Source organism: Neofelis nebulosa, chromosome 3 (assembly GCF_028018385.1).
Source record: "Neofelis nebulosa isolate mNeoNeb1 chromosome 3, mNeoNeb1.pri, whole genome shotgun sequence".
Taxonomy (NCBI): Eukaryota; Metazoa; Chordata; class Mammalia; order Carnivora; family Felidae; genus Neofelis; species Neofelis nebulosa.
In genome coordinates this window covers 33,435,192-33,449,288 of record NC_080784.1, presented here as the reverse complement: position 1 = coordinate 33,449,288, position 14,097 = coordinate 33,435,192, and the positions used below count along the sequence as shown (strand labels likewise).

General features: G+C 38.2%; 1 protein-coding gene across 1 annotated transcript in view; it reads right to left on the bottom strand.

The window, feature by feature from the left end:
* KCTD9 (potassium channel tetramerization domain containing 9) overlaps positions 1-14,097 on the bottom strand; it is a 41,429-nt gene that overhangs the window by 26,260 nt on the left and 1,072 nt on the right. The window contains exon 2 of the mRNA XM_058720281.1: positions 2,075-2,196. Coding sequence (XP_058576264.1) covers positions 2,075-2,196 — 122 coding nt within the window. The remainder of the gene's footprint in view (positions 1-2,074; positions 2,197-14,097) is intronic.

The window sequence follows — 14,097 nt, the reverse complement described above, 5'->3', positions numbered from 1 at the left end:
TTGGAGTTTTCTTCGAAATCATCAGCTGCTCTGTGCTTTCAAAATGAAAAGACATTTTCACGTAACATTTAGGAAGAATATAATTGCAAGTATAACTCTGCTATAAAAACTCACCCACCAGCCCCCTGAATGTAAGACAACTGCACACAGTCCAAAATTCTAGATTATCAGTATGTATCTCCTCCCCTGCCTCAACATATCTCAGCATTAGTGTAAATAAATGATCAGAGATTGCACTGTGAGCCACAAATTCTTAATCAGATAGATATTTTACAAGGCTTCAGTCCCGGTCTCAATGTGTATAAATTTTTTATTTCCTATAAGACATCATAAGAATATATTGAATGTTTCCTAGAAGCAGAGTCTGTGTTAAGGAGAAACTTCGGTTGATGTAAATCATTCAACAATGAGACGCAATTATCCACTGAAACCGAAAGAAGCTGGGAGACAGATGCTGAAAAACTAAGACATTCTCACTGATTTGGATTTTAAAGCTAATTCAGTCTGTGCTTTTTTTCTGCTCCATCACCATGCCAGTTAACTCTTAAGACTAGTATGAAAATTTGTTTTCTTCTCACTAACAAAAATCAACTACTAAACTGTATGACCTGGGTAAGACGTAGAAGTTCTCAGATATTTAGTTTCCTCATTCATAGAATGAAGAGATTAGAGGTGATTACCTTCAAAGGCAGTGTATTATATTGAAATGTCATACTGACCTGAGTTTAAATGAAAACTAAACTTTGTATACTATTGTAATTTAGCACATCATTATCTTCATACCATCACTTTAAAAAACCCCATGTGTTTTCTTCGCCAATTAAATGAAGTAACTTGAGAAGAGTCAATAGAACGTAAGTGGCATTGAGTCAGTACTTCGTGTTCCATTCCTATCTTCCTTCTTATGCCTCTTCTTGCTTCAAAATTCTATGATCCAGTGAGGATGGAATGAGGTGAACTAACATTTGTTCTAAAGAGATAAATCTGCCTAGGATATTTAAAAAACAAGAACAAAACCCAACAAACACAAAACCACTATTGTGGCAGATCACTGGTGAGTTCACTCTACTTAAAAGTTCTCTCTTATCTAGCAGGTTTTTTCCAAAGTAGGTCTTTATTTTGAGACAGAAGGAGAGAGAGAATCCCAAGCAAGCAGGTTTTTTCCAAAGTAGGTCTTTATTTTGAGACAGAAGGAGAGAGAGAGAATCCCAAGCAGGCTTTGAGCTGTCAGCTCAGAGACCAACTCAGGGCTTGAGCCCATGAAACCGTGAGATCACGACCTGAGCCAAAATCAAGAGTCTGTCACTTAACCAACTGAGCCACCCAGGTACCCCCAAAGTAGCTCTTGATAAGGTTTATAAAATTCAAAATATTCTAGGAAACGAATTGAATAACAAGCAGTAGCATATAAAATTCAAGAGATCAGATTTCTAACATTAAAAAATGCATGTCTTCAGAGACTGAAGTTCCAGAAGTTCTAGGCATCTGAATTCTGAAACATGCCAAAAAGAGATTAGCCAAACCCAAATGATAAGCCAGTGGGGAAAAGAGGCAGAAAAGATGTGGTGAAATTAACACTTGGAAAAAACTTGGCAAATCGGTCATCTTCCAAATGATTTTTGGTGAACTGGTTTTGTGTAAATTGGCCATTTTGCAAACTGGCCTGCTTCTTTGTGAGGACTAGTTTTATAACAAGTAGAGAAGAATCAATATTTTAAGTTTATCTTACAAAAACACACACGTTCGGAGGCGATCAAATCATGAGTTAATGTATGTACGTCAATTTTGTAAAACAAAAATAAATTCTGACCCCCCTGAATTGTAGGCCTTATTAGATCCATCTCTAATAACATGAAGAAAAAATTCCTTATAGCCATATATGAACTTTGCAGAAAGACTGTCAGAATATTGGAAGAGAGGGCTTTGTATCTTACGCTGTAAGCCCAAATTATTTAAATTCCAAAGAGCAAATTTTAGGCAATCATTTGCCAAGATTCTGTCTTCTTAAGGGAACCAGCAGAGCACCAAGGCACTGAGGGAACACTGGAGAGAGCTTATAAAAAGTGAAGGTTACCTGATCAAAGCAATATCATCAATCAGTCCACCTTTCCCATTATACACACTGGTAGCTTTTATGCCGAGTTTACTGCTGGCCACAGAAAGCAAATCAGATAAAGTTCCATACACAGCAACCACCTGTGAACACACCAGATTAAATGTAATGAATTGCGTTACTTACAAATTAGAAGCTACCACACTAGAAACACGACTAAAAATCAAACTTCAAATAAAAGGAGATTTTGAGAGATTATTAACTTCTAATATTGCTGAAATCCAAAACTAGAGTGTAAGAAATCATCTCTGCCTGAAAAAATCTACAATCTTACGTACGTTACATAGTGCTCCAGTTCTGAAGACAGACCCAAAGCTGAATGTAGGCTCTGACATTTCCTAGCTGTCAACTTGAGACAAATCAATCTCTTTATGCTTCTGTTGCTTTAATCAGAACTAAATAAAAGTCTCACCTACAATCAGGTTACGAGGATGAAATGAGTTAATGCATGGTACCTGCTTAGCAAAGTGCCTGAGACGTATGAAGTCTTTATAATGTTGCTTTCATGTTATTCCTTTGTTATAGGAATGTTTATTTTATTTTATTTTTTTTTTTTTTTTTTTTTAAAAGTTCCTTTTATTTTTTATTATTTTTTTTTTTTAATTTATTTATTTATTTTTGGGACAGAGAGAGACAGAGCATGAACAGGGGAGGGGCAGAGAGAGAGGGAGACACAGACTCGGAAACAGGCTCCAGGCTCCGAGCCGTCAGCCCAGAGCCTGACGCGGGGCTCGAACTCACGGACCGCGAGATCGTGACCTGGCTGAAGTCGGACGCTTAACCGACTGCGCCACCCAGGCGCCCCAGGAATGTTTATTTTAAAAATAGGAATGATACACTGTTTATAACATTTATTACACCAATCGCCATACGGAAGGTAACAACTTCCCATTTCATTTACTTCGTTCTTCAATAACTACTAATGTTATCAAAGCCAGATTTTAGCTAACATTCTAAATACAGCAAACAGCTGGGTTACAGTGAACTGATCTCTCCAGCTTTACATTAGGCACAGTCTGATATATGTATAAGCAATGCAAATACTTAGATGGGGGCTGAGATCCCTCCATGTAGTAAGTTGTTTGTTTGTTTTTGCTGCAATATAATTTTAACTATGGGTTCCCAGTGGCTGAGTTGTACAGTTGTGCCATTATCAGTCAGGATCTCTGAAAATTATGAATGAAATGTAGATGAGGGGCTGAACATGAAGAAAGAACAGCCAATCAACTTCCCACAGGATATTGGATAAAGGTGCCATGTGAAATAAGAAACAAGGCTGATCCTTTGTTTACCAGTGACTGGAGTTCAGTAGATGTTGAATTTTTAGTTAAATAAATAAAATGAATAGCAGGGCATAGAGGAAATTGTTGGCTAATATAAGAGTGTGCAATCTTTCATGACAGATTCCAACTGTTTTCTCTTGGATCGTAAGGATAAAAGGACAGAGAAGCATTGTTAGCTGGGGAATTCTAGGGAAGGGTTGTAGGCAAGCATAATTTATAGGGAAGAGGGTAGATTAAAAGATATACACAATCCAAGTGTCCTTAAACGGATGGGTGGATAAACAAAATGTGGTATATACATATAATGGAATACTACTCAGTGTTATTAGAAGGAATGAAATTCTCATACATGCTACAGCATAGATGGATCTTAAAACCACATGCTAAGTAAAATAAGCCAGACACATAAAAGGGCAAACATTATGTGATCCCAATTATGACATACTTATAGGCAAATTCATAGAGGCAGACAGTACAACAAAGATTAGCAGAGTGGAGGCTTGGTTTGGAAAGCTACTGCTTAATGGCTAGTTTCTTTCTTTTTTAAAAAAAATTAAGTTTATTTTGAGAGAGAAGGGGGCGGGTTGAAGGGGAGAGACAGAGGGAAAGAGACAGAATCCCAAGTAGGCTCCTCACTGTTAGTGCAGGACCTGACATGGGGCTTGAACTCAGAAACCGTGAGATTATGACCTGAGCCAAAGTCTGATGCTTAACCGACTGAGCCACCCAAGCGCCCCAATGGGTAGTCTCTATTTGGTTTGATAAGGTTTTGGAAGTAGTGGTGAGGTTACACTGTGAATGTACTCAATGCCAATGAATTGTGTGCTTAAAAAATGGCTAAAATGGTAACTTTTGTCATGTGTATGTTGCCATGTCTAAGGCCATACCACCCTGAACACGCCTGATCTCATCATGTATATCTTGCCATGGAAAAAAAAAATGATGCAAAGCACTTGGCACGGTGTTCTGACACTGCAGACATGCCATAAATAATTGAAATCTGAATAAAATATGGCTCCTATATTTCCTACCATTTTTCACCTCTGTAAGAGCCTGGAATTCTGTTAGTGCAGATACATGTTCCTGGGAGAAAAGAAAGAATACATAAAGCATTATGTAGTATACCTGCTCCTGCTAAGGGAGAGAGTGTGGAGAGGAAACAAAAGAATCAACAAAGGTAAAAACACAACAGAGTGACCGAAGCAAATGCAAATCAACTTTTACAGTCTGGAAACTGCCAGAGGAAGGTTGTTTTTTTTTTTTTTTTTTTTTAGTATATACAGAAACAAAATCCTTTCTAACATCATCAGCATTCTTGTCATAGTTGCTATTGTATTAATAATTTTCTAACTGATCTTTGCTTCTTATATATTTTTACATGGCTTTAGTTGGCCTGACATTATCCTCTCCTTGCCAGAACATCAACTTTCTTCCCCAGCATTTTTCATTTCTCTCACTCAACCGGCCATATCATAAAATGGATGAAAATTTAATCTGTGTTACGCTCCTGCATTTAAATATTAGAACATAACATCTTTTTAAAAGTTTAAGAGAGAGTGCATGCAAGGGGTGGGAGAGACAGAGAGACAGAGAGAGAGAGAGAGAGAGAGAGAGAGAGAGAGAAAGAATTGCAAGCAGGCTTCATGCCCAGCCTAGCACAGAGCCTGATGTGGGGCTCGATCCCATGACCTGAGTGGAAATCAAGAGTCAGAGGCTTAACCGACTGAGCCACCCAGGCGTCCCTAGAAAATAACATTTATATGACTTATTTTTCAAAACTACATCAAATTAAATTATTTTCTATGTCCATATGATTGACTTGATTCTTTCCATAGGTCACTTGTTTCCTAATAAAAATAAAGGTCACCCGCCATGTTCTAAAGCCATGCTGTCCAATTTGGAAGCCACTAGCTAAAAGAAGCCATTTAGATTTTAAATGTATTAAAATTAATAAAAGATTAAAACTGAGTTCATCTGTTACACTAGCCGTATTTCACCGGCTCAGTGGCCACACTTACTAGCGGTTCCCATACTGAACATTGCAGATGTGAAATATTTCCACCATCGTGGAAAGTTCTACTGGACAGTCCTGTTTCAAAGAGCAGAACAAAATGACAAAGAAACATCTATTTTAACTGTTAGTCTTGACTAAGACCCAGCAGCTCACAGTTACAAAGTGATAATGTCCAACTCAAAACCCGTTTGCAGATCTATATGGGGGGTTGAGTAGTTGCCATCTTCTCTTTCTTCCCCACGGATGTCAAATTTACTTATAAGACAAAAACAAAACAAAACAAAACAAAACAACACCAAAAACCAACAACAACAAAAAACAAAACAAAACCAAAACCAAACAAAAACCCTACACACACAACCTGGCAATTCTCAGGGCAATCAAAGCATAACAGATGTTTCTTTGTAGGTTGCAAAACTACTAAGGAACACATTCTAAGTAAAAATTGAGTTAAACTTCATTTTATTTTCACTTGAGTCAGCCCTAATAACACAGTATCAAATGCAATTTAACATCTCACCAAATATTTTCCAATCCAACTTTCTATCTAGGCTGTACAGGTTGAATGAGAAAGTTTTAATCTGTAAAAAATCGTTACTCATTCTGTGAATATGGATAAAATGTTAACCCCTGGCAATTCTGATGAGCAGCACTTGAGTACATCCCTGAGTACTTCCTTAGTCGTGACATCCAGAAAACAACCACAGCTGGTTTAAAAAGAAGGCTCTAGTCAATTAAATGTTACTTTAACGGGTTTATAATAAGCCTGTGACAAGTATGTCTTGAATGTTAGATGAAATTTTCACTGCTTTCAGAGTGTGGAACTAGGACACATCTTTTTTGTATGAGTCAGTTATTTTTATTTAAGTTTTTTCCAATGACATTCTTAAGTTGAAAAACAAAATACACAGTTAAAATGCAATTCTAAAGTGACAGTCGTAAAACTACTGAAAGTGTCTAGCTTTGGGTAATAACATGATGGTTGACTTATTTTCTTATGTGTTTTTGTTTCCCAGATTTGTTAGAATGAATTTGTATGATTTATGCAATAAGTAGAAAAAAGTTGGAAGATCTCCATGGCTCTACGTTCTAATTTTACAAATAAAAATTATTCTAGCAGTTGACCCTTTACATGAAATAACTAAAGGGCCATCAATTAGAGAAAATAGTAGTGAAATGATTGAGGAAAATCTTACAGTTCTGTAAATTTGAAAACTGCCAGTAAGTTGGGCCACCATACTCGTTTTTCATTTGAAGGGCATTTTTGGCATTTGTTTTTAACTAGATCACTTCAGCTTTACTCCCTCGAGCTTACTAACAAACAAGATTAGAATTATATTGCAAACATAATATTCAACATCTGTCTTTCTTATAAACCAACCATAATATCAGATTTAAAAGATCTCTACCAACATAAAAATGTGATAAATTTGGAAAAGATTTTAAGTTGGTAAGAAAGTTTCTAATAGACTGGCACACGTACCTTTCTTTATGTAACAACTTGGTTGGGAAAAAGCAGCAATGGACATCTTAGATGTCATGGATATGAACTCTGTTTTATACTGAGCTTACTTTTGTCCTCAGAGGGGCCGAGCAGTTCTTTTTTTTTTTTTTTTTTTTTAAATTTTTTTTTTTCAACTTTTTAAATTTATTTTTGGGACAGAGAGAGACAGAGCATGAACGGGGGAGGGGCAGAGAGAGAGGGAGACACAGAATCGGAAACAGGCTCCAGGCTCCGAGCCATCAGCCCAGAGCCTGACGCGGGGCTCGAACTCACGGACCGCGAAATCGTGACCTAGCTGAAGTCGGACGCTTAACCGACTGCGCCACCCAGGCGCCCCGGGGCCGAGCAGTTCTAAAACGATTGTGCTAAGAATGGCTATTTACTTTATGCGTACTCCCCAGTGTGGACCCCGAGGGTCCACATCCCTGTGATTATCCACTTTAGTAAACTAGGCACTAAGAATGAAAACATTCTATGAAGTAAATTGAGAAGCACATGCAGTCAAGTTTATGACCACTATATTATACTGCTGAACTTAATCCTGTCTAAAGGACAAGTGAAAGCCATCTAACCCATTGGGAAAGTAAATGTCATTCTGTACCTAGGAGGACATATCAATTTGGGGAGTTTTAATTTGCCTTTAAACGCCATTTTCAAATTGCAACCTATGTTTCTCAAATGTAAACATTAAAACCTGCACATGTACTTAAAGTGTTTTTTTTACATGCCCATACTATTACCTAATACACTATCAATAAATATTTATTGAATTTATGCAGGCTCATTTACCCAAACTACCGATCACAATTATTAAACACGGAATCCAATTTACTCTACCTACACTTTTAGTTGAATACATTTAAAATTGATTTTCTTTTAAGTTTTTATTTAAATTCCAGTTAACATAGTTTAATATTAGTTTCAGGTGTACAATGTAGCGATTCAGCACTTTCATACAACACCTGGTGCTCATCCCAAGTGCACTCCTTAATCCCCATCATCTATTTAACTCACCACCACCCCCAACCTCCCTTCTGGTAACCATCACTTTTCTAAGAGTTAAGGGTCTGTTTTTGGGTTTGCCTCCCCCCCCCCTTTATTCATTTGTTTTGTTTCTTAAATTCCACAGATTTTTCGCTTATTTTGTTGCTAAAAAAGATGACATAACTAACTCTAGGTCAAGAAGGCAAATGTTAAAATACTGCAATACTTCTGGAAAACAATTTGGCCTTTGGAATAATTAAACATTCACATACACTAGCACCAAATACAGTTGACCTTTGAACAATGCAGGGTTTAGGGGCACCAACTCCCTCTCCCGTGTACTCTAAAATCCACATAATGCTCTCGACTCTCCACTTTACTCATAGCCCACTGATGACTGGAAGCCTTACCAAGAACATAAAGTCGATCAATACATATTTTATACATTATGTTATATACTCTACCGTTATAAGGAAGTGTGCTAGAGAAAAGAAAATGTTAAAAAGATCGTAAGGAAGGAGCGCCTGGGTGGCTCAGTCAGTTAAGTGTCTGACTTTTATATTTTTAAATGTTTATTTATTTTTAATACTTTATTTTTTATTTTTTAATTTGATTAAAAAAATTCTTTTAACGTTTATTATTGAGAGACAGAGAGAAACAGAGCATGAGCAGGGGAGGGACAGCGAGAGGAGGAGACACAGAATTCAAAACAGGCTCCAGGCTCTGAGCTGTCAGCACAGAACCTGATGCAGGGCTCAAGCTCACAAACTGCGAGATCATGACCTAAGTCGAAGTCGGATGCTTAACCGACTGAGCCACCCAGGTGCCCCATAATTTCATTTTTTTAACTTACATCCAAATTAGATAGCATATAGGGCATAATATTTGTTTATTTTTGAGGGAGGGGGGAGGAGCAGAGAGAGAGGGAGACACAGAATCCAAAGCAGGCTCCAGGCTCTGAGCTGTCAGTACAGAGCCTGATGCGGGGCTCAAACTCATGAACCACAAGACCATGATTTTACAGTTGTGAGATGGAGCCCTGAGTTGGGCTTCACACTGGGTGTGGAGCCTACTTTAAGATTCTCTTTCTCTTCCTTCCTCTCTCTTTTTCCCTCCCTCTCTATCCTTCCCACCCCCCAAAGTGTTCTCTCTCTCTCAAAAAATAAAGAAAAAATCATAAGGAATATACATTCATAGTACTGTATTTTTAAAATTATTTTTAATGTTTATTTATTTATTTTTTAATGTTTATTTACTTTTGAGACAGAGAGAGACAGAGCATGAATGGGGGGAGGGTCAGAGAGAGAGGGAGACACAGAATCTGAAGCAGGCTCCAGGCTCCGAGCTGTCAGCACAGAGCCCGACGCCGGGCTTGAACTAGTGAACCACGAGATCATGACCTGAGCTGAAGTCGGACACTTAACCGACTGAGCCACCCAAGCGCCCCTAATGTTTATTTATTTTTGAAAGAGAGAGAGAGACAGAGAGTGAGCAGGGGAGGAGCAGAGAGAGAGGGAGACACAGAATCCAAGGCAGGCTCCAGGCTCTGAGCTGTCAGCACAGAGCCTGACACAGGATTCGAACTCACAAACCATTAGATCATGACCTGAGCCGAAGCTGGACCCTCAAATGACTGAACAACCCAGGCACCCCACATTCACAGTACTATATACAGTGTACTTATATATACATATGAGTGGACTTGTACAGTTCAAGTCCATGTAGTTCAAGGGTCAACTGTTATTACAACTTATATATGTATCCACTAGAGCAGTGGTTCTCAAAAGTGCCATCCCTAGACTGGAAATATGTTATACATGCAAATTCCAGCCCCATCCCAGATCTACTGAATCTGAAGGTCTGGGAGTGAGGCCCAGAGATGTGGTTTCTCAGTTCATCCAGCTAATCCCAATGCATGCTAAAGTTTGCAAACCACTGCCCTAGGAAATGCTTGCATGTGTTCACCGGGATATACATACAGGAACATTCATCGTAGCACTGTCAATTTAATAGCAAAATGTAAAGAAATAAACAACCCAAAGGCCCAGTGACAGGAGAATGAATAAAATGTGATAGTTATTTGTATATAATGGACTATTACAAAGCAGTGAAAATAAGTAAACTGTAACTATGTGGAATGTTAAGGTTATAATCTTAGAAATATCGTAAATCCAAAAAGATTACATATATCATTGTAGGATATGTGCCAAAATGACAAAACAAAATATAGTTTAGTTACTCAGACATACATGGCTCAACTATTAAAGAAACACAGCAGGGGCGCCTGAATGGCTCCGTCCGTTAAGTCAGGTCACGATCTTGCAGTTCGTGAGTTCGAGCCTGGCGTCAGGCTCTGGAGCCTGCTTCAGATTGTCTCCTTCTCTCTGCCCCTCCCCCACTCGCACTCTGTCTCTGGGTCTCAAAAATGAATAAACATTAAAAAAAAATTTAAGAAATACGGCAAAGAGAAATACACACCCATGAAATTGGAGAAGCAAGGGGATACAACAGTGGACAAGTAATTGAGTTTTGGTAATATGCTTTTTCCTGGGTTGTGTGGGAGGTTTACCCTATTTATTATTTTCCTCTTACTTTTTATGCATTATCGATATTCTTTATGTGTATCAAGTACATTTTTTAAATGTTTAAAATTGAAGAGCAAAGTTGTTACTAATGTTTAGATTTCATCTTTCTTCCGCTTAATATAATGGATTCAAATTTGGATACTCAACACCAACAACACATTTCTGACCTAATATCGAAGCCAGAAGGAAAACGATTATGTCCTGGGCCAGGACTGTAAACATCAGTACAGAAGATCTATTTCATGTCCCACTATGTCTGCAGTGAACTGACATGGTTTCTCATAGAAGACAGTACTCAGGAAGTGTTGGCTGAATGAACGAATAAGGTATACAAAAGGTTTACAACTTGCACAGTCCATTACTGAATATTCTCAAGTTTAAATAAGCAACTTATGTTCAAAATGTACAGAAATTTTGAACTGACACCAGGTTGCTCCAAAGCCATTCACTACATTCAGGTGTTTGGGCCCTCATTTCGAATTCCTTATGCCAACTATTTGCAGGGAATATTAAAAAGAGAAAAATGGAAATTCTGAGGCATATGGAGAAAGGAGGAAAGGGTTCAAGCACAACTGATTCTTTTGGAGCAACTGAAAAAAAACCCTAAAATTTAAAGATCCCAATTTTTTAGAATCATGGCCTTCAAATGTTTTTGACTATGTACCCCATCAGTAAAACAGTTTTGGGCATGTGCTCAAACATTTATATGTTTATTTACTTATTTTATAAAGTTGATGCCACACGCAGAAAAAATATGATTTCCCAAATGAGGATTTTTTAATCAACACAGAGTATGGAGTCGGCCAGGAAAAATCCCCTAGTTATCATTAAATTGAATGAAACCCTGCAAATATAAAATTGACTTTAAACAATGAAAACAAACAAGGAAGGAAGAAGGAAAAGGAAAACATCTGAAATTGTCTTCGTACGTTGGGAAGTATTTTTAAACATCTTGCTAATGGGGATGACCTCATCATTGGCTAATGTTTCCACGAACAATACACACTTAGGGAGTGGCTTATTGTTAATAGTAGTTAGCATTTGGGACTTTAAAATAGTCTTTAAAATTTGGCACTTTTTGACTTCTCAGATCCAGAGATCCAGTTTTTGGTTTTTTTTAATCTCGTAATTTCTATTGGGAGATATCTGCTCTAACATTTTCTCATTGCTACGTGTGTCCACATTAACCAGTAGTCTTCAATCTGCTGCTGCTTTGAAGGAATCTTTTAAAGCCACTTGGCATTCTGGGGTGCCTGGGTGGCTCAGCCGGTTAAGCGACTGACTCTTGATTTTTGGCTCAGGTCCTGATCTCATAGCTCCTGAGATGGAGCCCTGCATGAGGCTCTGTGCCTTCAGCGCATAGCCTGCCGGGATTCTCTCCTCTCTCTGCCTCTTCCCTGCTCACACACTCTCACTCTCTCTCAAATAAACATTTATTTTTTTTGTATATTAAAGCATTTTTTTTTTTTTAATTTAACTTTGGGAATCAGAGAGAGACAGAGTACCAGCAGCAGAGGGGCAGAAAGAGAGCGAGACACAGAATCCAAAGCAGGCTCCAGGCTCTGAGCTGTCAGCACAGAGCCCGAGGCGGGGCTCGAACCCACGAACTGTGAGATCACGCCCTGAGCCGAAGTCAGACGCTTAACCGACAGAGCCACCCAGGCGCCCCTCAAATAAATAAACATTTAAAAACAAAAAGCCACTTGGCATTTTGGTGAAGGTTAATTTAGTCGAAACCTGGACAATACACATCTTAACCCAGCACATGTGTGCTTCAGTACATCACAATATGCCTCAGCGAACCAACGAGTGAAGGAAGTTTTCACGTACGAACCCACTCTCCTCACTCAGAAGACTTGAGACCACCTGATATTCGGTGGTTGAAAGCACGTGTGTCTTTATAGATTGAAAAACCAACTTTTAATATGACTTTATATTTTTAAGTACAAATAGAAAGCATAGCATTTCTTCTTAAATACCGGCGGGTCCTCTCGCACACCCTCTGTGGTGTCCTATCTCACTCTGGAAAGCACTTAGAGAATGCAATGTCCTCTCTACAACTACATCAAAGCATTCACCAGCTAACACTTCTGTTGATTCAGTATACAGAAAAGTCATAGTAGCATATATGACGTGGTTCCCCACAGTAACTCCCTGGCCTCTCCAACCCTGGGCTTTACGGCCCAGTCTGGCAACCACTGAACAAGCTTTATAGAAGGGAAACTTATTTGAAAAAACAGACTGGTCCTATGGCCAGGAAGCAAAACTAGAAGCTAGGTAAGTACGGAGATAATGAAAGTGACACAGATATTCCAAATGCTGGGTGGGAAATCAAACTCTAACAGGGGTGCTCTGTTTCAGCATGTTTTTCGCGAACATCATGTCATGATCACGCCTATCCTGGCTAAATATAGTTGCTTGATTTACACATCAACATGCCAGCTGTTACGTGTTATTCTGCTATCTTTTGTCAAATAAGAGGAATTATAGTATTTTTTTAATCAGTTAGAGAGAGAGAGAGAGAGAGAGAGAGAAGGAAACATGGAGAGCTTTGGCATAGAATATGTTTTCCAATTAAGTAGTAAGGATTATGGTTTGATTTGTTTTTAATATTGAGTTTATACAAGTACTTTCTAGTTTGATCTTCCCAACATAAACATATTTATCTTTATTTACTCGAGATGTGGTTTTTCTAACCTATTGAAATTCCCTATCAAAATATTTTATTTTATTTTATTTTATTTTATTTATTTTTTTTTTTTTTGGGACAGAGAGAGACAGAGCATGAACGGGGGAGGGGCAGAGAGAGAGGGAGACACAGAATCGGAAACAGGCTCCAGGCTCCAAGCCATCAGCCCAGAGCCTGACGCGGGGCTGGAACTCACGGACCGCGAGATCGTGACCTGGCTGAAGTCGGACGCTTAACCGACTGCGCCACCCAGGTGCCCCAAAATATTTTAAAAATAAATACAATTTAAATCCAAAAATCTAACCTAGTCAAAACTAGATAGCTGCAAAAGACACGGCAAGACTAACACAGACGATCTTTGAAAAAACAAAAGTCAGTGGTTTCAGAGGAGAGTTAGAGCATAGTTAAATATTTATGGCTGAGTTGAAACATCTTGTCTTTCAGGGAGGGACAAAGCAGAGATGCTGGAAAAAAAGGTCCATCAGAGGTCTGTTTTTGAGAACATATTACAATTGTTTGGATATACTAATTCTTCCAGTAACAAGTTTTAGATGATTAGCAGCTAACAGCAGACGAAACAGGTTTATAAAAAGTTAATGGTCAGAAATAACAGAACTCTTGTGAAATATATTTGCAAGTAACATTCATGAAAACTCCAGAACTTGAATACGTGCCAGTTGTTTTCATGTGTTAAATCTCTAAAACCAGAATAATGCAAAATTATAGTCAACAAACTAGACTGTACTTCAGATTTTTAGCGCAGATTTATTTTAAAATTTCGGAGTACTTGGAAAGCCATTTTTCATACCCGGGCACAAATACACTAGTTAAAAATTTACTGTTTCCAAAATATGCAGGAAACAAAGTACTGTATTCTGACAAATAATACAATGAGGCCAATTTACCTTCGTCTTAGACTCTAAGG